Genomic DNA, 27,446 nt, shown 5'->3' on the forward strand with positions numbered 1-27,446 from the left:
TCTAAGGTTTTTTAAATGCTAATTTCTAACTATAACATGCCTGAAACCTATGTTTTTTTCAGTGAATTTCAAAGGTTTTTCAAATGCTAGTTTCAAACTATGCCTACAGAGGTAGGACATGTGAAGAAAGAAGAAAAAACGCACAGAAAGAAGCAAAAGAAATGCAGAAAGAAGCAACAGAAGTCCACAAAGACAAATAAAAGTGAAGGAAGAACCAACAGAGGAGCAGAAAGAGGCCTTGTTGCAAAATCATCCTGTGCCCACAACTTTTTCAGACGGGCACTGGTGGTAACTGACTCTGACTAACGAGGCCTAGAGCCAGTGCTATGCTAAAAGACGCTTAGAATACCGTGAAAACATCTACATACAATAGGGAACACTATGTGTTGGGGTACCCCTGTGATTAGCATGACCTCCTCTGTAAGGCGCTAGTACATAATAGGGCAGGGGGATTAAAACTACCTCTAAGTCAGAGGTGCAGAAATATGCTACTTTAACCAGTAGTCACGTTTGCAAAGTGCTGGAGAAATGGTACAGGGTGTCCAATCAACGCTCAGGAATTCCGCTGCGTAGGACTTACAGGAGGTACCAGGACATTCTTGGCCCCCAAACTTCCGAAGGACTAAATTGGACTTCATCCCCCATCCGTAGTCTGCCACGAGGCAAGTTTGCAGAGTGGTAGGGAAAGGGGGCCATGCCTCCGAAGAGGTCTTAGCAATCCCACTGTGTGGGACTTACTGGAGGTAACAAGAGGGGTAGTTGGCCCCCAAGGACATCCTTGGGGCCAACTTCCCAAACTATTACTTCCAGTCAGTCTCACACAGCAGCACTGGTAAGTACTCGTACCAGGCCACACCCACTTTGCCCACCACTCTACAAACGCGCTCCCTGGCACGTTCTTGGATGGGGATTGAAGCCTACCTTTTACCTCCAGTAAGCCCCACGCAGTGGGATTGGTGAGAGGTAGACAAAGGCCGTGCCCCCTTTCTCCACCACTCTGCAAACGTGCCCCTTGGCACGTTGTAAGTTGGGGGATTAAGTCCCCTTGAATCCTGAGAGTCCGTGAGGTCCAACTAGCCCACCAAGTACCTCCAGTAAGAGCCACAGAGCTGCGCTGCAGAGAGGTGTAAAAAGGGGAATGGCCTGGACCACCTCTCTGCAACGCAGCCCTGTGGCGCTTACTGGAAGCACCTGGTGGGATAGTTGGCCCCCAGGGGCCCTCAGGATTGAAAGGGAATTAATTCCCCAACTTAAAAGGTGCCACACGGCGTGTTTGCACACATGTCACCTCAGGCCCCGCCCCCTCCCTTCACCACTGTGCAAACGCACCCGTGGCGCGTTTTAAGTTGGGGGATAAAGTCCCCTTGAATCCTGAGAGTCCCTGGGTTCCAACTAGCCCACGAGGTGCTTCCAGTAAACGCCACCGAGCTGCGTTGCAGAAAGGTGTAAAAAGGGGCGTGGCCTGGACCACACCTCTGCAACGCAGGCCTGTGGCACTTACTGGAGGTATCTGGTGTTCTGTTTGAGTTTCAGTGACGGCCGGTGAAGGTAAGAGCGTTGTGGTGGGGTGAGTCAACGAGGGAAAATAAAATTTGAAAAAGAAAAATACTTACCTTGCACTTACTGCATCGCCGAGCGCAATGTAAGTAGTTTTCTTTTTTAAATTTGGTTTTCCCTTGTCATCTGTTAACTACATCCCACCGCTTTTACCTGCACCGGCAATCACTGTTGAGTTTATATACATCTGCCCACCTTGTTCCTTAAACACGCACTTGTTTAGACCTTTTGGACTCGTCTTCTTTTGCACACCACTTCTGATTCTTACTCATACCTTTTATTGATGTTTTTTATTTCCATGCTCATATGTAAAAGACCTGATTTAGGATATTCTTGGTTGGTACTCCATTTCTGAAAAGTTGTTGTTTATTCGTTGTTTTACCATTTCTCAGGATTATGTATCACTTGATGAAGGACAAGGCCTGAAATGCACTGGGGTAAAGGAAGTCAATGAGCATACCATGACTATTTCCTGGGATTACACAATATTCTACATCCTTGAATGAAGAGCCATGCATAATGATAAAGAATTAAACAAATCCCACCAAGAATACCGTGGACATTTGGAAGAAGTTTACAATGAATAGGGGCAATCTGTTGGATTATGATTGACCAATTAGAAGAGTGCATGTAGGAGACGCTGCGCCCAGCCGGGGAAAGTGCATTTGAATCACCTTATAAAGGAACTCAGCCTCCAGTCTATATCCTCTATATGGTTATGGAACTCCTATGTGTCTTGTAATAACTTTATAATTAACAGCATGAGGTACTTTATCTAATAAATCACTTTAAGGTATTATTGTACCTGCTTTGCTATTAGTTTCAACTAAACTGGCAAATAATTTTATATTTCATGAATTTCATTATGCACCTAGATTTTTTGTTCATAAAAAGATTTAAGAGAAAACATAAATGACTAATATGTCAGACAGAAAAAATATGAGAATTGAAATAGTTGTCCTAAGTGACAGATTTCAACATGTGTGTGATGCACCCACTTCTATGGGAGAAATCACTGCATGGCGAGAAGTGACCGATCCCTTACTGGGACTTCTTTCATTGAGCTGATTACATCTTTTGTCGCTGACTTAAGTTATGTTTAGCAGTGAATGCACTCAGCTCTGCCTGGTTGTTCTCACAAGGTTTTCCAAGCAGCAACGGTCTGTGCAGGTAACAGCGGTGGAGCGGTGGGGCCAAATAAGAGGGGATTTCGAGGAACGATGCAGTGGGAAAGTTAAATTAATAACTAATTTTCCTTTGGCATCGTCCCTCGAAATCTCCCCTTACCTGGCCCCACTGCTGTTACCTGCACAGACCGCGGCTGCTTCCAAGTAGTAGTCAGATTTCAAGACATGTCTGGAAACACATCTAGCAATTATTCAAATGTCTCACTTCTGTTGTACGTTCAAGAATAGTATAATGCACATTGAAGGAATGAAGAACTCACAGAATATAATGGGGATCTGAAAGCCTGCGGAAAGAGATATCTCTCTGCAGGTAAGAATGTGTCATCCTTTGATGACGAATACTCTATGGTTGAATCATGGCCAATCATATCCCTTGGAGATTGAGAAAAACATTATAATGGTGACTGGGAACATTAGTCCTTGGGGTGGGGGGGTGGTTTACCACGATGGAAGTCACATTAATTTAGCCTGCTTCCTTTACTGTAGTCACATTTATTACTCATCTTTTCTCTAACAAGAACCAAACATTGGATGTACTGGTTGATTCGGACTAAAGCTTTTGATATTTACCACAACAAGTTTCACTCTTAATTCTGAACTGCTACTTGGTCTTTATTTTCTTCTTTTGCCAGGATGGTTTGTCATCTATTTTCGGGGTTTTGTTTTAATCCTTATAGCCACAAATCTCTTGTATTGGAAGTTGTTGTCCTAAATAATCTCCCTAGAGACCTCCAGCTCCACAAAATATTTAGCATTTTCCATAATGCTAGATTTACCTTCAACTACTTATGTGCACCAGTGTTTTCTTAATCTCAATACAGCGTGCACAGATTTTGCAAAAATGGATGCACAGCATCTGTGAGGCACTGGAGATGTAACACATAGAAGTGCGATGTCATCCAATAACAGTATTGTTTTAATGTTCCTCTCAACACAAGCATTTCTGGCACCTTTGCTTTCCCCGATGAAGGTTCCTACCCTGTCAGCACACTAAACCTGGCCCGCTGTGGTGTAAAAAAAAATTGAAGGGTCCCCCATGCAAAATTCATGGAAGGGCCGCCTCAGCTATGGGCCCAGTCTAGAGCTCGGCATCAGTGCACAGTGCCGGAAGGGGCCCCTTGGACATTGGGGCCACCCCTCACCGCTGGGGCTCCTGGGCCTATTGTTACGGTACTGAACCAGGGCATACTGTATTTACCTTGGCTGTCACTGTCGTCTCATTTCACTGCCACACTGTCCCTTGTGAATGAAGCTGTGTTGCATGTACATTAACAAGAGATTATGCCCCCGAGCATCCTACCTCATGCATCTCCTCAAGTGAGTTTCTGGTGAAGGCGTTGTACTCGTTTATCATTGAATGCACGTGGCAGTTCGTTCTGACGGCCATGCTGTGAACCCTGTGCCACCGGTTCTTTTCAAGCTTGTCTACTATCCTTGTCAGCTCTGTACTGATGATCCACGCCCTTCTCAACAGGGTCTCCAGGTTATCGACGGTGCTGTGCTGCGCAGACAAGATCAACTCGCTGGCAGTATCGTCGTCTATGCTGATAGGCTTTGACTGGAGGATGCACATGCATTCACATTCGGTCATTAGCTTTAGGTCCTCCATCCAGCGTTGGACCGAATCCACTTCAATAATATGCAGGCTAAAGTATAAAGAGAAATAAAATACAATTAACATTGATGTAGCGGAAACTGCTTTTTATTTGTAGGGGTGCACTATATTCACACATATAATTCTTTGCTGTGTTAACATGGAGTTTTATAATTTTGAAATGTAATAACGTGAAATGTGATGTATTTAGGCCATTGAATAGAAACTAGAAGAATTAACGTAGAAAGTAAATGTAACTAGCAGAAAACATTAATGTGAAGAACTTGTGTTGTGCGACTGACAATCCTTTATTTATTGAATTAGTTTGTTAATGTGTAATTTTCATGTAAGTAGGAATATTAAGTGAACATATCTTAATTTCTTATGCAATTCCGTAAAGCTCATATGCCACTTCCTTATGTTAGCTGAATCTTGTAGGCTAGAAATGCAATTTCCCTCGAAGCGCTCATTTTAGAATTTCACAGGTGCACTGGATTTCGTTCTTTCTCACATTTTGTGTTGCAGGTGGAAGAAGCGCCCTTGATAACTAGGATAATGTCTTTGTTCTATTAGTCAGGCAAGGAGAGGAGATACATGGTAAGCTTAAGCCGATAAGGGAAATTGTTGTGTTTTCTCACTGGATAAGACCTGGGAATCAAGGTCAACATGTTGCACTTCCTGAACACCCAAATCCTGTGGACAATTACCTATGAGATCATGTTCAGAGCAGATGGCGTGACCTGCAAGGACCATTGGGAAAAAGTTCCCACTTCTTCTCTGCCTTTGGAGAGAGAGAATCTTAGAACAACCTCTGTCTCAATAGCTTTATGCTTTCCGGCCCATCGATGGTGGGAAGACTTCTTAGGAAGACTCCACATGCTGACACTTTTTTATTCCTTTTCCTGAGAAGTAGGGATGTCATGTTAGTGTAAGTGTAGGGATAGATTGATGCTTTTTTTCATCATTATAATATATTATCTTAAGGTCTCTGTTCTCTCCTAAATGTACCCACATCTCTTCATCAATATTAAGTCCTTTCGGGGTTAGGGTCTGCATCTCTATAATGTACCTGGAATACAGCTGGCGCAATTTGTGAACTCTATCTCCTGCTCTTTCATTGTAAGTAATCTGATCCAGACAAAAGTATTGGTGATTGGTGGTAAGATGTCAGTCAACATTCGAATCGGTCGAAATCAGGAAGTGTCGGACGCCATTTTGTGTGTGGCAGTGAAAAAGAAAGGTGGAGAACGTGAAAAGGGGGCAGGGTAGAGAGTTCCTGACCCCCTAGCCTTTGTCAGGGGGTCCCTGAAGGACCCCGAAGGGTGAAAAAAACATTTTATTTTTTTTCAAAAAATCGCGGGGTGCGCGCATGGTGCGAGCACGGTGCGCGCATGGTGAAAAATCCTTAAGAAAATAAATAAAACATTTTAAACGAGACATTCCATATTACAGGATACAGTCAATCTATAACTATATACATAGGTAGTTTATTGTAAAATAAATATATAAAAAATATAATAATACATACATAAATTAGCATTTAAAAAACTTTACAAATTCACTAAAAAAAACATAGGTTTCACACACGTTATTGTTAGAAATTAGCATTTAAAAAACCTTGCAAATTCACTTAAAAAACCATAGGTTTCACACACGTTATAGTTAGGAATTAGCATTTAAAAAGCCTTGCAAATTCACTGAAAAAACCATAGGTTTCACACATGTTATAGTTAGCTGGACATTTCACTCGTAAAAAACCATTAAAATTCCCCCGTTATAGTTAGTTCAGCTAAATATAACTCGCGCGACCGCAATCCACTGCTGATGACGTCACATATTACATCACTCATGACATGGTTAGTGACATCACTCATAACATCACTGATGACATCACTGATGACATCATCCAGTGAATATGTGTCTTTCTCAAATATAAATATTTTTTATATATGTATATCTAAAGGTTAATGGAAGAATAAATGGGTAAATAAGTGTATAAATGGATGGTTTTTTTTGTAAAATTAATTGTATAACTGACTTATTAACAGTATCTTAGTGAATACAGTGATGTAATATGTGACGTCATCAGCAGTGGATTGCGGTCGCGCGAGTTATATTTAGCTGAACTAACTATAACGGGGGAATTTCAATGGTTTTTTACGAGTGAAATGTCCAGCTAACTATAACATGTGTGAAACCAATGGTTTTTTCAGTGAATTTGCAAGGTTTTTTAAATGCTAATTCCTAACTATAACGTGTGTGAAACCTATGGTTTTTAAGTGAATTTGCAAGGTTTTTTAAATGCTAATTTCTAACTATAACGTGTGTGAAACCTATGTTTTTTTTAGTGAATATATATATACATACATATATATATATCAACAAACAGAGTCTCTTGTTAGCGGGGCCCCCAACCCTACAGGGCGGCCTCTGGAACGATGGGCAAGGAGCAGCCCATCCATTAAACACAAAAAACATTAGAAGCCCAATACTGGCAGGAAACTTATTTATTTCAAGTTTCCTCCTGATCTCCAAACGTTTCAGCCTTATACGGCCTTGCTCACAGGCAGAAGGAAAGTAAGTAAAGGCTCAATGCGCACCTGCGTGCATTTAAGTTCTTTTCATCTCACGTGACTTCAATACAAAATACATGTCCCAGAGTGCACCGTTGAAGTATTGATATGCAAATAGTAAGTCCTCGCCAATACTCACAGTAATTGTAGTTAATCTTTATACAACGGTGCTACTCGTACTGTTTGTTCTGTTGGAAGGCAGGTGAGTAAGTTGTGACGAGAAATGAAGCAGCCTCTAGCCAGCATGATCGCTGATGAAATTCTTCATCACGAATCCCTTCCATCACGCAAACCTTTTTGCCACATTGGCATTCCTCAGTAGGTTGGAAGCGTGTGTGGGTCATGCCCCTCAGTGAATACCAACAAACAGAGTCTCTCGTTACCGGGGCCCCCAACCCTACAGGGCGGCCTCTGGAACAATGGGCACGGAGCAGCCCATCCATTAAACACAAAAAACATTAGAGGCCCAATACTGTCAGCAAACCGTATTTATTTCAAGTCTGTGCACTGCAGTTTCCTCCTGATTTCCTAACGTTTCAGCCTTATCCGGCCTTGCTCACAGGCAGAAGGAAAGTAAGTAAAGGCTCAATGCACACCTGTGTGCATTTAAGTTCTTTTCATCTCACGTGACTTCAATACAAAATACATGTTCCAGAGTGCACAGTTGAAGTACTGATATGCAAATAGGAAGTCCTCATCAATACTCACAAGAATTGTAGTTAATCTTTATACAACGGTGCTACTTGTACTGTTCGTTCTGTTGGAAGGCAGGTGAGTAAGTTGTGACGAGAAATGAAACAGCCTCCAGCCAGCACGATCGCTGATGAAATTCTTCATCACGAATCCCTTCCATCACGCAAACCTTTTCGCTACATTGGCATTCCTCAGTAGGTTGGAGGGTGCTTAGAGATATGGGGATTCCCCTCTACCTCCTGAACATACTTATGAGATTGCATTAGGGGAATTTTGTGCAGGTAAGGTGTGGGAAAGGAGGTGACCTGACCCGCGATTTCCTGTTGACAGTGGAGTAAGGCAGGGATGCCTGCTTGCCCCTACCCTGTTTTTCCTCTTTGTCAATGAATTGGTTTCCAAACTTACAGAGGTTAAGGATAATGATGCCCAAAAACTGGCAGGTACCAGGGTGCCTGCAATGATGTTTGCAGATGACACCCTTCTACTGTCAAAATACCTGATGGGCATACAGAGGGTTCTGGACAGCTTTGCCACTTTCTGCAAGAACAGGGGGTTAGAGATTAATACTCTGACGACAAAGTTTATGGTCTTCAATCCCACAATGACAACTCGTCCCATCCCCAGCCTGAAGGGCATCGTCCTGGAAAGGGTGTCGGTGTTCGATTATTTAGGGGTAACTCTGACAGAAAACAAGGAGTGGGGCCCACAAATAGCCAAAGCCAAGCTCCAGCTAGGCCAGACAACTGTAGGAATTGCGAAATTACTGAGAAACTCATCCTCCAAACCCGCTGGGCCTATAGTAGAGATTTATAAGGTGCAGGCCAGGGCTGCGGAAATGTATGGGGTGGAACTTTGGGGGCATTCCTGTTCTGGAGCAGTCAGCAAAGTAGAAAATAATTTTATGAGGCAGATCTTGGGCCTCCCTTCTAGTACTCCTCTCATTCCCTTGCGGTTGGACCTAGGAATTAGACCTATCGGGGAGGAGCTGGGCCTTAGACCCCTAACTTATTGGTGCAGATTATGGGTGACCCCGGAACTGGCATTTTATAGAGCAGAATTAAAAGAGATATTGAGTCTCCCTGAAGCTGCAGAAATTCCCTGGTTTGCACATATAAAGGAAAAATGCAATAGTCTGGGAAAACCAACACTTTGGAGCAACCCAGAGGAAGCATGTTCTGTAACTTCACGCATAGAAGTGGTAAAAGCCTACCAAATGAGCAAGCTAGCCGCTGTACATGGGTGTTCGTCTACAGGTCAGTTGATGCTCCAATTCTTGCTCTTGAAAGATGACTATAGAATAGAACCCTTCTTGGATGACATCCAGCTATTTTTTGCAAGGAAACTTTATGTCCAGTTTTGACTAGGCACCCTGCGGCTTCGTGTCTATACATGTAAATGGCCAAATCTTGCTAAGCGTGAGTGACCAGTTTGGAATTGGGAGGAAGAGTCGGAGCTTCATGTCTTTTTCTTTTGCCCTGGCTATAAACCAGCAAGGAAGCAATGGCTTCTCCAAATCTGCAGGAATCTAGGATTTGTACACTGTGCTGAGGCATTAAGAGTCCTGAAATTTGACACTTGTAAGCCCATTGTTTTTGCAGTTTCGCAATTTTTTATTTCAATGTGGCGTGGGCACTGGACCTTTGTCAAATCGTTAGCCTAGCTGAAAGTGGCATATCATTTTTAACTTCTCTAGGGCCCAAATTTTGTTTTATTGTTTTAATCCCAAGATGAAATGAGTTTTAACTCATTTTTAAATATATAAATTCTTTTATTTTGTAGACTATGATGCAATTTCAATGTACTATGAATGCATGACTATCGATAAGATTTTTAACGTTGCCTATAATTAATTAATTGTATTTATTTTGTACTGATCTCATTGGAATTTCCTACATAGTGTTGGATCTATCAGCTATTGCCTTCCGCACAGTATACTCTTTGCACATGCACTTTTTTAAGCTTATTTAATTTGGATTTGTGTCAGTACTGAATTCCAGGGCTGGCTGTCAATTTATCTTAATATTCTTTTATTTTAATGGATTGTATGTTGTTTTTATATACTTTTATGGTCGCAAAAGACCGAAATAAAGTTTTTCTGACTGACTGACTGAGTATCTACTCATACAACATATGCAGGGGATTCCATCCAGTGTATACCATGTTATTCTTGAGTGCCACAAATATATAAAAAACAAGCAAATAGTCTTTGTCAGTGCATGTTTTTAAAGTGTCCACTGTTTTTTCAGAATCGGTACCCGCACTTGAACCTGTTAGGAGTGCTCTGTTTTAAAAAAAAAAAAACAATAAATGTTTCTAGCAGCATGGACTTATAACAAATGGGAGTATATTTCACATTAGGTATATATATATATATATATATATATATATATATATATATATATATATATATATATATATATATATTATCTACTGGCGGTCGCCAGTAGATAGTTATAGTTAGTACCGTGTTTCCATAGGAAATCCGCAACATTCTATTTTGAATAACTTTGGCGCCGATTGACGAATCCTCGCGAAATTTTCAAAATAGGTGGGGCGCTCCACTCCGCTCCTTCCCTGAAAGTCTCGGGGGGATTCGTCAAGCAGGGGCTGAGTAAAAGGGGGGGTCCCAAAACGCGTTTTCCCCATGCATTTTTCCATAGGACCTTTAGTCCAAGCTGCAGCCCGAATGGCTGAACAGAATTACTTGAAATTTGGCAGAGAGGTAGCCCTCAGGTCAGGGATGTGCCTTTTGCAGGTCTGGTGTAAATCTGTTGAGTATTTTCTGAGAAAATAGCATTTAAATCAATATATACATCTATGGGCGCGCTCCGAGTGTGTACCGTAAGCTTACCGTACGCGCACGCTGCCGTGCGCGAGCGCGATTCTGATTGGTTGTTAGATCTTAGTAAACATTCGAATCGGTCGAAACCAGGAAGGATCGGCCGCAATTTTGTCTCTCGCAGTCTGAGGGGGTGAAAAACAAAGGTGGATAACGTGAAAAGGGGGCAGGCTGGACAGTTCCTGACCCCCTAGCCATGGTCAGGGGGTCCCAGAAGGACCCCCAAGGGCAAAAATGTATGTAAAAATTTTTACAAAAAATCGCCGAATGCGCGTAGCGTACGCGCACGGTAGAAACTGAAAAATTCCGCGAACTACGTAACGTGGGCGCGCTGTGCGCGAAGCGCACCGCGCGCCCACAGCGTGCGCACGGTGCGCGAAGCGTACCATGCGCGCACGGTACGCGCACGGTGAAAAAACTTTAAGAAAATAAATAAAGAAATAAATTAGCATTTAAAAAACCGTACAAATTCACTGAAAAAACCATAGGTTTCACACACGTTATAGTTAGGAATTAGCATTTAAAAAACCTTGCAAATTCACTTAAAAAACCATAGGTTTCACACATGTTATAGTTAGCTGGGCATTTCACTCGTGAAAAACCAATGAAATTCCCCCGTTATAGTTAGGTCACATAACTATAACTCGCGCGCCCGCAATCCAGTGCTCATGACGTCACATATTACATCACTCATGACATGGTCAGTGGCATTACTCATGACATCACCGATGACATCATCCTTGTGATAGAGTGGCGGTCGCGCGAGTTATAGTTATCTGACCTAACTATAACGGGGGAATTTCATTGGTTTTTCACGAGTGAAATGCCCAGCTAACTATAACATGTGTGAAACCTATGGTTTTTAAGTGAATATATATATATATATATATTACCTACTGGCGGTCGCCAGTAGGTAGTTATAGTTAGGACCCCTTTTCCATAGGAAATCCGCAACATTCTATTTTGAATAACTTTGGCGCCGGTCGACGAATCCTCGCGAATTTCTCAAAATAGGTGGGGCGCTACGCTACGCTCCTACCCTGAAAGTCTCGGGGGGATTCGTCAAGCAGGGGCTGAGAAAAAAGGGGGGTCCCAAAACGCGTTTTTCCCATGCATTTTTCCATAGGACCTTTAGACAGGGCTACAGCCCGAACGGCTGAACAGAATTTAATGAAATTTGGCAGAGAGGTAGTCCTCAGGTCAAGGAAGTGCCTTTTGTAGGTTTGGTGTAAATCTGTTCAGTAGATTCTGAGAAAATAGCATTTAAATCAATATATATATCTGAGCCAGCTTACGGTACGCTTACCGTAAGCTTACCTTACGTGTACGGTGGCGTGCGCGAGCGCGATTCTGATTGGCTGTTAGATCTTAGTAAACATTCGAATCGGCCGAAACCAGGAAGCGGCGGCCGCCATTTTGTGTGTTTCACTCAGAAAAAAAAGAGTGAAAACAAGAAAAGGGGGCAAGGAGGAGAGTTACAGACCCCCTTACATTTGTGAGGGGGTCAAAGAAGGACAGAAAAGTACAAAGAAAACATTTATTGATTTTAAAAAAAATCACGGGGTACGCGTACGGTAAGCTTACGGTAAGCAAACGGAAGAAAAAAAAAATTAAAAAAGAAATGAAATGCAGATTTAAGAGTTTAGATATTAGGGGGCTCTAAAAAGAGCCGTTGTGTTTATGAAGTGATTTTTTAAGTGGTACCTACAAGTAAGTACCGATGCAGAGTCTAAGGTTCAAGAGGAAGACTCTGTTCCCTTCATCATTGAAGTGCACACCATCTCCTCTATAAATGTCTTGCATGTCATAACACAAGTTGTTGTGGTAAATGGCACCCATACCATAGTCTCGGAGGAAAGCAGAAACAGATTTGTTGACGTGCTTTCTTGCTTTGTCAATCTGTGGACAGAAATGATTGGACCAGTTCCATTTTTGCCTTTGGCATATGTTAGAAAACACAAAGGCAGTTTTAGGGAAAAGTGAAAACAGTTGTGCAAAGGTGTCCTTCATAAGCATTTCCAGACCTACCCCAGTCAAAGTGCCTAGGTCATTGCCACCACAGTGCACTATTATGAGGTCAGGGTGTTGGATTTGCATGAAGGATTTCACCAATGGCATCAATTGGTGCCACTTTAACCCTCTCTGACCAATCCATTTAATGTCTACATTTGGCAAAGCAAGGTCTCTCACCATACCTGTTTTCTCTGCAAACTTTTCACTCCAGAAGACATAGCTGTGCCCTACAATCCACACTGTGAACATCTTCAAAGGAGAACTGGATGCACTCAGGAGGTGTCTTTCAGTAGAATGGCAATATGAAAAGAAAGACAGTTTGGAAATGGAGGCATACATATTTTTTTCAAAACAAAAAGAACTGATTGGCTGTTTCATACCATTCTAGAATAAAAACTAGGCTGTATGTGTAAATTAATAGAAGCATGTTTTGTATTGGTACAAAAAAATGTGTTACCAAAGAACAGTACTATGGATTTGCTGTTAGGTTTGAAAAGTCAAGCACTCTTGCTCTGTGGAATTGAAACATTGTGTGGCGAACTTCTGACCTAACTCCACACAGCAGTGTTCCATGAGCTGTTGCTATGGTAGCAGGCAGAAGTCAAGTTGGGGGAAGGGTACTAGGCAGAAGTCAAGTTGGGGGCAGGGTACTTTTGGAAAAGGGTTGGTTTTCAACCAATAGAAATGTGTGATTACATTTGAAAAAAAGGGGGAAGCACTGAGATTTGAAACTTACATGTATATGTGTGGAAAAATAGAGGGAAAGTTTGCCATTATCTGGTTCTGCTGAGAGGAGAGAGGTGTAGAGAACAGAGATCCTGGCTCTGATAATCTGCTGTTTGAGTGCCACATTTCTTTCACAACTAACTAATTTTAAAGGTGAGTTTAGAGTTTGAGAGGGGATGTATATGGTAAATTAAGAAATGAATAATAGAATTGGAATTCCTTTTGTAGAAGTTGTGTTTATTATTTTCTGTTTTGGGAGAAATTTAAATGTGAGGAACATGTAAAATAATATGGACAATTTTTTCATGATAAATTAAGGTGTACTGGTAAAAATAAGGAATACTTTAAGGGTTTGAGGTTGCAGTCAGTAATGCAAATACATTCAGCATCACTAAGGCTGGTTGCCCTTGCTGGAGTGTAGGCAGTCACCGAGGATACACATGGTGGTGGTCTGAAAAAGCAGTTTGGACATGGGCTTTTTAAGAAAATCTAAAAAGTGGATTCATAATGTGTCAGTCTGTAAAAGTAATTTTCACTTGCCCAAAAAAAAGAGCAGTAAGTGTGCATTTAAATTGGCAAAGAAATTTCGTTTTGTGACTAATGTGAAAACATGACTCTGTGTGCAAATAGGAATTACAGGCAGAGATTTATTGCGTATTGCTCTGGTGATTTCACAGTTGCATTAGATGGAAAGGGGGAGCGATTTTTTGGTGCAGAAGCAGACTCTTAGCACACACCCAGCTCCTGTCCATGTATAATCATGCACAGTATTTACAAGCGAGTGGGGTTTTCAGGTTTCAGTCTGTAATGCAAATACATTCAGCATCACCAAGGCTGGTTGCCCTTGCTGGAGTGTAGGCAGTCACCGAGGATACACATGGTGGTGGTCTGAAAAAGCAGTCTGGACATGTGCAATTTAAAAAAATCTGAAAAGTGGTTTCATAATGTGTCAGTCTGTAAAAGTGATTTTCACTTGCCAAAAAAAAAGAGCAGTAAGTGTGCTTTCAAATTGGCAAAGAAATTTCGTTTTGGGACTAATGTGAAAACATGACTCTGTGTGCAAATAGGAATTACAGGCAGAGATTTATTGCGTTTTGCTCTGGTGATTTCACAGTTGCATTAGTAGGAAAAAGGGGGAGCGATTTTTTGGGGGAAGAAGCAGACTCTTAGCACACACCCAGCTCCTGTCCATGTATAATCATGCACAGTATTTACAAGCGAGTGGGGTTTTCAGGTTTCAGTCTGTAATGCAAATACATTCAGCATCACTAAGGCTGGTTGCCCTTGCTGGAGTGTAGGCAGTCACCGAGGATACACATGGTGGTGGTCTGAAAAAGCAGTCTGGACATGTGCAATTTAAAAAAATCTGAAAAGTGGTTTCATAATGTGTCAGTCTGTAAAAGTGATTTTCACTTGCCAAAAAAAAAGAGCAGTATGTGTGCATTCAAATTGGCAAAGAAATTTCGTTTTGGGACTAATGTGAAAACATGACTCTGTGTGCAAATAGGAATTACAGGCAGAGATTTATTGCGTTTTGCTCTGGTGATTTCACAGTTGCATTAGTAGGAAAAAGGGGGAGCGATTTTTTGGGGGAAGAAGCAGACTCTTAGCACACACCCAGCTCCTGTCCATGTATAATCATGCACAGTATTTACAAGCGAGTGGGGTTTTCAGGTTTCAGTCTGTAATGCAAATACATTCAGCATCACTAAGGCTGGTTGCCCTTGCTGGAGTGTAGGCAGTCACCGAGGATACACATGGTGGTGGTCTGAAAAAGCAGTCTGGACATGTGCAATTTAAAAAAATCTGAAAAGTGGTTTCATAATGTGTCAGTCTGTAAAAGTGATTTTCACTTGCCAAAAAAAAAGAGCAGTAAGTGTGCATTCAAATTGGCAAAGAAATTTCGTTTTGGGACTAATGTGAAAACATGACTCTGTGTGCAAATAGGAATTACAGGCAGAGATTTATTGCGTATTGCTCTGGTGATTTCACAGTTGCATTAGTAGGAAAAAGGGGGAGCGATTTTTTGGGGGAAGAAGCAGACTCTTAGCACACACCCAGCTCCTGTCCATGTATAATCATGCACAGTATTTACAAGCGAGTGGGGTTTTCAGGTTTCAGTCTGTAATGCAAATACATTCAGCATCACTAAGGCTGGTTGCCCTTGCTGGAGTGTAGGCAGTCACCGAGGATACACATGGTGGTGGTCTGAAAAAGCAGTCTGGACATGGGCTTTTTTTTAAAAATCTGAAAAGTGGTTTCATAATGTGTCAGTCTGTAAAAGTGATTTTCACTTGCCAAAAAAAAAGAGCAGTAAGTGTGCTTTCAAATTGGCAAAGAAATTTCGTTTTGGGACTAATGTGAAAACATGACGGTGTGCAAATAGGAATTACAGGCAGAGATTTATTGCGTTTTGTTCTGGTGATTTCACAGTTGCATTAGTAGGAAAAAGGGGGAGCGATTTTTTGGGGGAAGAAGCAGACTCTTAGCACACACCCAGCTCCTGTCCATGTATAATCATGCACAGTATTTACAAGCGAGTGGGGTTTTCAGGTTTCAGTCTGTAATGCAAATACATTCAGCATCAAAGAAATTACGTTTTGTGACTATTGTGAAAAGAAATGTAGTAATATATTTAAATAAAATAAAGGATTTTTTTTTTAGTTTTTTTCAGGTATTGCTGAAGAGCAGTGGACAAAATTTAAGATGCCTTACAAAATCCAGAGTTCAAAAAACGCACAAAAAAAACCTATATTTGAAGACAACTAGAGGACTTTGGTCAGCATTCTGTAGAAGATGCTCAAGTTGGGAAAAAGAAAAAATCTTCTGGTAAGCAGAAAAAACAATTTCTAAAAAATATATTCAAAAGAATGAAAAATGTACAAAATGTCTGTACTCGAAAGGATGTTTTGAACAAAAAAGGAGAGGAAAAAATTGACAATTTAGTTAATGCAAATATACCTTCAGCAACTGAAAAGATTTATATAAATAGAAAAACAGCGTTTAAAGAGATACGTAGAAAAATGTTTCAGAGAAGAGTTATGTCAAATTTGATGAAGGATGTGAAGAAATATAAGAAAAAGACAAAGTTTTATAAAAGAAAAAAAGAAATAGAAGCCATTGCAGCAAAGGCATTAGAATTAAAAAGGAAACTATTCATTTTAATTTTGAATAGGATGCGTACATTAGACAAAATGGTTAATGTACTGAAATCACATAGCAAAAGGAAAAGAGTAGTGAACAGAACAAACTTTTGTAAAGTGTTTTTAGGAAAGTGGATGCATAGTTCAAGTAGTGAACCTTTTTTTAATGAAGAGAGCTATTTTCAAAGTAATAGTTTGCTGCATGCAGTTGACACCAGAGGTCGTTCTTACGAAGTAAAAAATGGTTGCATAATGGAGAAGGAGATAATGGTTCCAAGAGATGAGGTACAAGTGATGGCAGATGAGGCTATGGGGAGACGTCCTAAAGCCCCAGTGTACACTTGGAATTGTAGTAGTATTTGCACTGTGTGTCAGGAATCTATTGACAAATTTCGAGAGTTTCTAAGAGAATATAGTAAAAAAAGTATAAAACAGAAGATTAAGGTGCTTCAAAGTCTGGATCCATGCAGAGTGAGAGAGAATACTGGTTTGCAGGGTCATTCTCTGGCTTGTCTATCTAGAAAAGTGTGCAATAGTGTTTTCCATCATTTTAGGATGCTGGCTGTTCATCATACTGAAATGAGAAAGTTTGTGAGACGGTTGTATTTTGCCAAAAGTCCAGCAATAAAGTTAAATGAATTGAATAGGGCTCTGTTCCGAGGAACGGTATCAGATGTAGAGAAGGTTGTTGATGAAATTCAGTTTTGTTACTTTGGTCCTGAACAAAACAGTGCAGAGAAGGACACAGTAAATGAGGAAGAAGTGGAAGAGAATGTAGAACCCTCTGTAAGTAACACATTTATTGATCATATAACAAAATTTGCAATAGTCTCTAATGAAAGACCAAATTTTACTTGTATTTGTTGCCGCAGAACTCATTATAGAAAACAAACTAGGAATGTTGATCTCTACAGAAAGAGTGAAAATGAAGATAATTATAAGTGGAAGGATTTTGCCACATATATATTTCTAGAAAATTGTTTTGATTTGGGTGAAGATCAGCGTATTTGTAAATACTGTTACAACAAGTTAGAGGAAAATAGAATGCCGACCAGAGCTGTACATAATAATTTAGAATTGGATGCTATTCCTGCTGAACTTTCTGAATTAAATACATATGAGTCTATACTCATTCAATGTGTTCATCCGTTCCAGACCATAGTACGTATGGAGCCCAAAACTGGTAAATTGCCTCCTTCTGATTTACTGAGAGGTTTAAAAGGAAGAGTTGTGTATTTGCCCTTGGATTTGAAAAAAAATATGGAAACTATTGATGCGGATACTTTGGAAACTGAACCATTAATTATTCTGGTTAATGGTGTACCTACAAAGAATAAGAAGATTTGGCAGGAGCTGGTAGATGTGCGGAAAGTACAAAGAGCAAATTTGTATTTGAAAAGGAATAACAAATGGTATGAATCAATTTATATAGAAGAAGAAGAAGAAGAAGAAGATTTACAAGAAGACACAGAAACACCAACTGGACAAATTGAAAAAGTGGACAAGTCAAAGGAAGAAGAAATTTATGAACATTTTAGCATACATCCTCTTCATTCAAAAGAAGTTATGGGAGATAACATTGATCTCTTTCAGATGAAGAAAGCAAAAGGAACTCCCGTGAGTGTATGGGAGGAGAGCTTGGAAGCTCGATGTTTTCCCCAGCTGTTTCCTAAAGGAAAAGGAGGACGATACGATGAACGTCCGGAACAGATTCCAGCTTCTGAGTATCGGACTACAAGACTATATGCTGAAGATCCCAGATTTCGACAAAGTATTCCTTATTTGTTCCATCTTTTCTTTGAAAGCGACTTGTCTGCACTGTCTTATGCAGTAAATCACATTTTAAAAAGTGGAGTACATTTACAAAATGTGTCTGCTAAGGATTTTATGGAGAAAGTGCAGCACCGAGATGATCATTTGGAAACACAACTGATCAATCTGATCGCTTGTCAGCGTGGGACAAATGAATATTGGTACCGACGCCATGGTGAACTAAAATGCATGTTACGGAATTTAGGAACACCAACATGGTTCGTTACCCTAAGCTGTGCGGAGTACGCTTGGGATGATTTACTGGATTTTCTACGAGAGGCAAATTCAAACATTAAAAACATTGAATACAAGACAGCAGGAGAACTGTGCTCATTGGATCCGGTTAATGTTTGCAGATATTTCAATCATAGATTTGAGGCTATGATGTCTTTCATCTGCAATAAAAAAAATCCACCTCTTGGAGAAGTAGTAGATTTCTTTTGGAGAAAAGAGTACCACGCAAGAGGTGCTCCTCATATTCATATGCTGTTGTGGATCAAGGATGCCCCAAAGTTTGGAACAGATACTGATGAAGCAGTGTTATCTTTCATTGAAGAATATGCAACATGTGCTATACCAAAAAGCACAGAAGAGAAAAAGTTAAAGGAGCAAGTTTTACGTTTCCAAAGTCATCGGTGTGGAAAATACTGTCGACGGAAATACAAGAGCAAAGATAAATACTACACTAAATGTCGATTTGGATTTCCTAGACCTGTTCTTTCAAATGGAAGAGTCAACAGTTTTATGTCAGCTGTGAGACATACTATCACAAGGAAATCACCTAAGAATACCTACAACCTAAAAAGAAAAGAAGAATCCAAAAATATAAATGACTACAACCCAGTCATTTTATCCATGTGGAACGCTAACATGGATATACAGTATGTAGCTGACAATTCCATTGCTGTTGCTCGATATGTAACGTCTTACATTACGAAATCAGAAAAAACAGAATTGAAGGAAATGTGGGAAGAGATTTCTCACGAGAAGACTGTCAGTAAGAAGCTGTACAGTTTCAGTTTGAAGATGTTATCGCATCGAGAAATTGGATCCTACGAATGTTCAGATAGGTTATCTTCTGCAAGTCTCTACTCGAAGTCAAGAAGAATAATTTGGGCAAGTTTAGGCCTTGCAGCAATGAGAAATCGGGTACTGAAATCTGTTGGAGAAATTGAATATTTGGCCGAGAATGACCCAGAAAGTACAGATATTTTGAAATCAAACATGTTGGACACATATTATCCCAAGAGAAGTCAACATCTGGAGAACATGTGTCTCTATGAAGTGCTGCAGAACTACATTTATTCACGGAAAGCCGCAGAAGACATCAACAATGGAAAATATAAAGTCGTTGGTGAGGAAGGATGTTTGGTGAAGCAAACAAAAGGAAGTTTGATAAATCACAGGAAGCTGAGTTGCGACACTACTGACAAGAAGGAATTTTACTACTTGGCTCTTTTACAGTTGGTTAAACCATGGCGTACAGAGGATGAACTACTGGGAGAATTTCAAAGCTATGAAGATTCTTTTAATGCTTGCAAAGACAGCATACAATGCAGTACATTCTCAAGTTATCTGCAAATGTTAAATGAAGAAATTGAACAGGAAACTACAATTGCAGCAGAAATAGCTAGAGACAGTTCTCAGGACAGCCAAAGTTCAGGAACACTCAGTCAAGATCCCCTAGGACAACCAATCGTTGAAAATGAAGCATCAATAGCCATGAATGAAGTGGAAACGGCTATGAATCAAGCTCAAGAAGAATTTATAGACTTAGAAAATTTGGAAAGACAACTGAATCAAGAGCAGCAACAAATTTATGAAGAGATCAGAAACAAAATTGAACACGGATTTCTACATGAAAAAAAAGAGTGCTCATGCACATCATTTCATCCAATCAGGATGTATGTAAGCGGACAAGCTGGAACTGGAAAAAGTTTCCTTATAAAAGTCATCAGAAGCTACCTACAGCAAAAAACAGATTCTACTTTGTCTTGTGTGGTTACTGCTCCAACTGGGTTAGCAGCATATAACATAAAAGGAATCACTTTACATCGTTTGCTAATGTTACCAGTGGAGCATGAGAACAAAATACAATACAACAAGCTAACTGGAGAAGCATCCTTGGAAGTTTCAAGAGTATTGAAGAAGATGCAAGTTCTCATTATTGATGAGGTGAGCATGGTATCAAACTTAATGCTTGCCTTTGTGCATTTAAGAATGCAGCAAATTTTGAAGACAGACTATGACATGTTATTTGGTGGAAAACACGTCATAGTTTTTGGAGATCTTTTGCAACTTACTCCAGTTAAAGGACAACCAGTGTTTAGTACTGTCACACATGAAGACACGAAGAAGTCATTGGGAAGCATCGGAAATACAAATATTTGGTCCTTCTTTGAGTACAAGGAACTTACTACTAATATGAGGCAAGCAAGCGATGAAGAATATGGAAGTATTCTGAAAGATATCAGAATTGGACTACTCACAGAAGTTGGCAAAAAAGCATTACAGAGTCGGCTGCTACATAATTTATTTCCAAAGGAAGAAATAGTTGCAGAGAAGATATACAAGAACATTGCAGAAAACAAAAGTGTCATCTGCTTAATGCCAACTCTACGTGAATGCTCAATATTTAATGAGGAGCTTTTGAAATTGGAAAAGGAAGAGATCAGGAAATTGGAAGCAGTGGACAAAATTGAGGATGGAAGAATTACTGTCACAGTAACAGGCAAACTGAAAAATAAATTGGACTCACTAGAGAAGAACATCTCCAAAACAGCTGGATTAGAAAAAAATCTATATGTTTGCATGAACTGTAGAGTATTTTTAAGAAGAAATTTGGATGTTGAAAAAGGTTTAGTTAATGGAGCTATGGGAAGAGTTGTGGGTTTTATTAATTATCAGAAAAAAGATGGAATTGAATGTTTAAAAATAAAATTTGATCAGATAGAAGAAGTTAAAGATATTTGTCGTTGTACAGTTCGTTTCATGCTTGTGAAAGTCTTATATGTACGTAGGAAGCAGTTTCCGTTTTCTCTAGCATATGCTGTAACTATTCACAAGTCTCAAGGATTGACTGTAGATTGTGCATTTGTGAACATTGGTTCAACTGTGTTCAAAGAAGGTATGGCATATGTTGCTTTGTCACGAGTGAAAACATTATCAGGTTTATTCATGATAGACTTTGATGATTCAAAAGTTAGTGCTGATACAAACTGTGTAAAGGAGTATAATAGATTAAGAAGAAGCTATGCTCCTCATTTAGGTCAGTATCCTGTGTTGGAGAAACGTGTAGTTTCTCGTAAAAGAAAAAATGAGAATATCTGTAATGAAGATGTAGAGAAGAGGAAAAAAAAGAGGAGTGATGTAATTGCAAGCAAAAAGAAAAAGGAAAATGAAGAACAGGTTGTAGGATGTCATTTTGAAAATAGCTCTGGTGTCAACTGCTACGCAAATGTAGTGCTGAATGTTGCATTTTATCTGGAAAGTTTGCAAGAGCAGATAATAGTAAATCAGGGAAAAAGATTCTGTTCTGAGCTGAGTCTCCTTTTTCAAAAGCTGAGTAAAGATAAAACTCAAATAGAAAGTGCTACTGAAATTAGAAAACTTTTAGATATATGTTCAGGACGAACACAGTTTTCTCAAAATGTACAGCAAGATGCACAGGAATTCTTGATGTATTTTCTTCAGGTACTGGAAGAAGAAGGGGTTCCCATTGAAAATGTATTTGGTCTCTCTTATAAATGGGAACATAGTTGTGAAAACTGTTATAATATATGTGGCTCTAATGTTGATAATGAAAGGTTTATTTATTTGACATTGCCAGACAGTAAAACAGTCACTTTTGCAAAATTAGTTAAAGATGCTAATCATAGCATGAAATGCGGTGAGTGTAAATCTGACATGTTTTCAACATTAATTTTAAACGAATACGGACAGTATGTAATTTTAATGATGCAACGATGTAGAGCTGATGGTTCAAAATTGGATACTTTAATAAAGAAGTTTACAGGACAGCAATTATCAATTTCAGGAAAAACTTTTGTAACTGTTGCAATAATTTTCCATGATGGACCTACTGTTACTTCTGGACATTACACAGTTTATCTTAAATGTGAAAAAGGCTGGACACTGTGTAATGATTCCCAATTGATTTTCAAACAACGTTTGCCTTTTGATTTAGCAAATTCCTATCTAATCTTCCTGAAACCTAAATTTTAGAGAAACTTGGCAAGATCTGGACAAAATAATTTTACCATTTTACTGGATTACCATTGGAAATTTCTAAAAAAAAGATTTTTTAAATTATCATTTGGCCTAATGGAAAGATAACCAATTGTAATGTTGACTTTTTTAATTTTTAATGAAACTTTCAAAAACCAATAATTTAGAGATAATCGGTAACATCTGCACAATTTAAATCTTGGAATGTTATTGGAGTGCCATTGGAAATTTTTTCAAAAATGATTTTAAAAATTACTATTTGGCCATGCGGAAAAGTAACCAATTCTATTGTGGACTTATTAAATTATTAAAAAAAAATTCTTGAACCAAAATGTTACAGAGAATCGGTGAGATCTGGACAAATTAAACTTTAGAATTTTATTGGATTACCGTTGGAAATTTAATCCCAAAAATTTTTTAAAATTACTATTTGGCCTAAAGGAAATGGAATCAGATGTATTGTGGAGTTATTTGAGATATAATATTGTGATTATACTTCTGAAACAAAAATATCAGACGGTATTTTAAAGAAATAAGTATTGTTTTTTGATGATATTTTTTTAGAATATTATGCATTTCTGTAATGTTAAGTTTAAGTGAGAAGAGATTCTGGGCTTTTTTAATACAATCTTTGAGATTGTTATTTTTTTTTTGCCCGCTGTTAAATGATGAATGCAATTGCTTTCACAATTTAAAGTGAAATGCAATATATTCTGAAAACAGCAAAAATAAGGCAAAAATATTTTTTTAAAAATATGTAAATACGAGTACTGTATTTTAAAATGTTTAAAAAATATTAATACTTTTTTCTTTTTTTTCAGATTGATATAGAAAATTTTCGAAAACTAGAACCATTTTTAAAGCAATTTTTTTAAAAAAAAACAAATGAATAAATATTTTTTTGAGTGGGTATGGTAAGTCAATAATAATAATTGTAGTGTTTCAAAGTCCTTGTAATGTGATTATTGATTTTTAGTGTTTTTAAAAAAATAAAAAAAAAAAATTACGCGCACCGTACGCGTACGGTAAAAAAAAAAAAAAAAAGTTTTAAAAAACATCTATAAAAAAAAGATGAAAGATAAGGTTGGCTCTTAAAAGAGCCGTTGTGTTCATGCAGGGAGAGAGGAAAGAAAGAATGGGAAAATTATTCTCTGTGACAAGTGTGCTGATCTATTTTGAGGTCCACTAGGGAAACACTGGTCTCCCTATGACAAATTAGATCATGACAAGAGGCACATCGAATATCAACCCTCAGAAATCGAGGGTTAATTTCCAGAGGGCCAGCAAAAGGAGATGCTCCCCCCACAGATGAAGGGCTCACCTGACCTGCAGAAGAAGGAGTCAGCCCTGCAGATGATGGTCCAGGCTGAGCTGCTGTGGATGTGCTTGGTTGACTTTCTGAAGGGTTACCTCCAAAAAGTCGAGCATGTGTCCTTCTGTGTACATCCCTGAGGTGCCTCATCATGGTATGATTCCCAAAGGAATACTTCCTGTCAGGATTACCTCTTGAAAGTACACGCTTACACAGCTTACAAGTTACTAAGGGTGCATTTACCTTTTGCTGGCCTTCAGGAAAAGTAAAATAATCCCATACATAAGAGGTCTTTTGTTTCCTCGCTCTCTGCCTCAAGGTAGTGCTGCTAGTGCTAGCCTCACTCTCAGAAGGGCTCTGCTGGTCTGCCATCGTATCACAAAGACAACCCAGCTCCTTCTCCTAAGGGATCACAAGCAGAAATGAGGGGAATGGGTGTGGTGTAGGAGAGTTCTAGAACTGAAAGTAGTTTCAACCAATCAAAAGTTGTGTTTCATGATCACATGACCTACCGTACGCTTACGGTACGCTTACGGTACGCTTACGGCAAAAGTGCGCATGCGCGTAAAAAAGACACGCGCTTGCGCGCATGCGCATAACAGTCACTACCCGACACTTCCGCGTAACGTGCGCGTGTAGCGTACACGCGTACGCGTCCCACGCGGAGTACGCGCGGCTACGCAAATTGCGTAACTATACGCAAACAGCGTAGAAAAATTACGGACATTGCGTAAACCGTACGCTTACCGTAAGCTTACGGTACGCGTACTAAAAAAAAAATTTAAAAAAAAGGAAAAAATGTATTGCTAATAAATTTTACCTTTTTATTTTATAAAATATTTTTAAAAAAACATATTATAGAATTTTAAAAATTTAACCACAGTCTTAAAAAAAGGATAGAAAATTTAAAAAAAAAATATGTAAAAAAAATAGAAAAAAATACATAACTTAGCATTTAAAAAACCGTACAAATTCACTGAAAAAACCATAGGTTTCACACACGTTATAGTTAGGAATTTGCATTTAAAAAACCTTGCTAATTCAATGAAAAAGCCATAGGTTTCACACACGTTATAGTTAGGAATTAGCATTTAAAAAACCTTAGAAATTCAATGAAAAAACCAAAGGTTTCACACACGTTATAGTTAGCTGGACATTTTACTCGTAAAAAACCATTGAAATTCCCCCTTTATAGTTAGTTAAGCTAACTATAACTCGCGCGCCCGCAATGCACTGCTGATGACGTCACATATTACATCACTCATGACATGGTCAGTGACATCACTCATGACATCACTGATGACATCTCAAATGACATCACTGATGACATCACTAATGACATCATCCTTGTGATAGAGTGGCAGACCTCCTCTCACCCTAATATAACCTTTGATACACACATTCATAAATAGAGACTAAACTTTTCAAAACAATGGACATACCAATACCAGTTACAACAACCTCTTCAGTAATTCTAAGATCCACATACACATCCACTCATTCACCAACAGTCCTATACAGTCACTCATACATGTACTCACTCATCATATGTACTCATACACCTATACATCCTGTTACACAATGCCACTCATCCGTAGAGTTACTCACACACATAGTCACTCATGCTAATAAAGAATCAAACATCCATTTACTTGCATATACAGTTATACACACACCACCACACTTACTTCTACAAAAACTTACACATACTTAGTCTTTTAAACAATCACTTATAGAAACACATACTTATTCATACAGGAACTCTTTCAATCTCTCACTCTCACATATATTCACTTATATACACCAATAGTCACATATACTAGTTTAAAACATATGTAGTTACTCATAAAAACACTGTAGAGACAGTCATTCACTCACTAACACACCCATACACACACTCATCCACCCATGCAGTCCTGCACACATACTATCTTCAACACATACAAACAGTAAGTCACTCATTCATGCACCTATGCACTACGTAATACCCCCATCGAACCATACAGACATCAGACACTTATACTGATACCCAAAAAACCAACTAATAACCTATATAAACACTCATGTAGCTGCTCACCAACCCATGCAGCCACTTATACACAAAGTGAAAGACTGATACATATATATACATATTTAAACATTACTCACTAAGCCATGTATTCACTATGATACACCTAATCAGTCAGTTACACAATCAATTTTTCAAAAACAAATCATCCATTTAGACACTTATATACCCATTTATTCTTCCATCGACCTTGAGATATACATATATAAAACATATTTAATTTTCAGAAAAACACACATTCACGGGATGATGTCATTAGTGATGTCATCAGTGATGTCATTTGAGATGTCATCAGTGATGTCATGAGTGATGTCACTGACCATGTCATGAGTGATGTAATATGTGACGTCATCAGCAGTGCATTGCGGGCGTGCGAGTTATAGTTAGCTCAACTAACTATAACGGCGGAATTTCAATGTTTTTTTACGAGTAAAATGTCCAGCTAACTATAACGTGTGTGAAACCTTTGGTTTTTTCATTGAATTTCTAAGGTTTTTTAAATGCTAATTCCTAACTATAACGTGTGTGAAACCTATGGTTTTTTCATTGAATATATATATATATATATATCCCATATCCCATATGTCAACAGTTTATGATGTATACCAGTTTTAAATCCATACTGCTAATTGCACTGCTTTTTAATCCTACCAGTGTGAGCAAGCGAATAAAAAGTTTTTTGCCCCCACTAGGTAGTTTTAATCTCACCACTGCACATTCACGCATTTACTTCTGTTGCGCTGCACCGTCACCACACCTGAGATTCACATATGGGATTTTAGCATCCGGAAGAGGTTTTTACTACTCAAAAAAAACATTTCAGAGCTCCTTCCTCACAGTGAGGGAGTTGTAACCCTCAGTGGGACTAGGTTTCCCACTGGGAGGAAAAACCCATATGATGAAGCATGCCACCTATGGTGGGTGACAGTTTTCGTCCTGAAAGGGATCTCCGCCTGGTTGGAGATTTAATGAGACTATAAATTCCTAATCCTTCTTTTTTATCATACTAAATTGAGCGCTTTTGCAGACCCGAGGAGGATTTGTGGTATAATTGTATTGTATTAGGGTATATTCTCCTCGCAGGTCTATAAATGATCTCCCTTGGACCCTCCCCCTCTTTTTGTATCAGCAATACATACAACCCTTCAAGAGGAGTTCAATTTTTTACAAGAGGACCGCTGCACAAACAACAGGCCCTGGCGAGAGAACACAAGGCAAAGAGGCAGAGGAAGAGGAAAGCCAGAAGAGGTGGCCAAGGGAAACGATGCAGCAGGAAGCTACAATGAGAAAGTAACGAGGAGCAACAGGCGTTACTGATGACAGAACCCAGAATGGTAATAAATCTCTCCAAAATGGAACTAACGGAAGAAGATACAAACAATCTGGGTCTGGGACTCTCATATTGTGAATCCAAAGAGTTTAACTATGGAGAGACTAGAATTGAGTTGTTCAAATTCATTCGAAAATTAAAACTGGCCAAATTGTATAACTTAAATGAAAAGGCCAAACCCATTGTACCAGGAAGAGATATATGTGAACAGAATCTAGTGGTGGGGGATGTGGAACTAATACAGGAACTATGGGAACTAGAAAGTGCGAATCCAATACCCTTAGAGAATATACAAGTAGCAGATAGACTAGAAAGAGAAGGAGTATGGATAGCAGAGAAAGGAGGCTCCAATCTTAAACTTAAATCCAAAGT

At 39.2% G+C, this 27,446-nt stretch overlaps 1 protein-coding gene across 2 annotated transcripts in view; it reads right to left on the bottom strand.

Moving 5' to 3' along the window:
* Nucleotides 1-27,446, bottom strand: part of INSC (INSC spindle orientation adaptor protein) — a 1,274,962-nt gene that overhangs the window by 690,444 nt on the left and 557,072 nt on the right. For both annotated transcript variants that reach the window (XM_085648109.1, XM_085648108.1), the window contains exon 4: nucleotides 4,045-4,390. In XM_085648109.1, coding sequence (XP_085504235.1) covers nucleotides 4,045-4,390 — 346 coding nt within the window. The remainder of the gene's footprint in view (nucleotides 1-4,044; nucleotides 4,391-27,446) is intronic.

Source organism: Triturus cristatus, chromosome 3_2 (genome assembly GCF_964204655.1).
Source record: "Triturus cristatus chromosome 3_2, aTriCri1.1, whole genome shotgun sequence".
Lineage (NCBI taxonomy): Eukaryota > Metazoa > Chordata > Amphibia > Caudata > Salamandridae > Triturus > Triturus cristatus.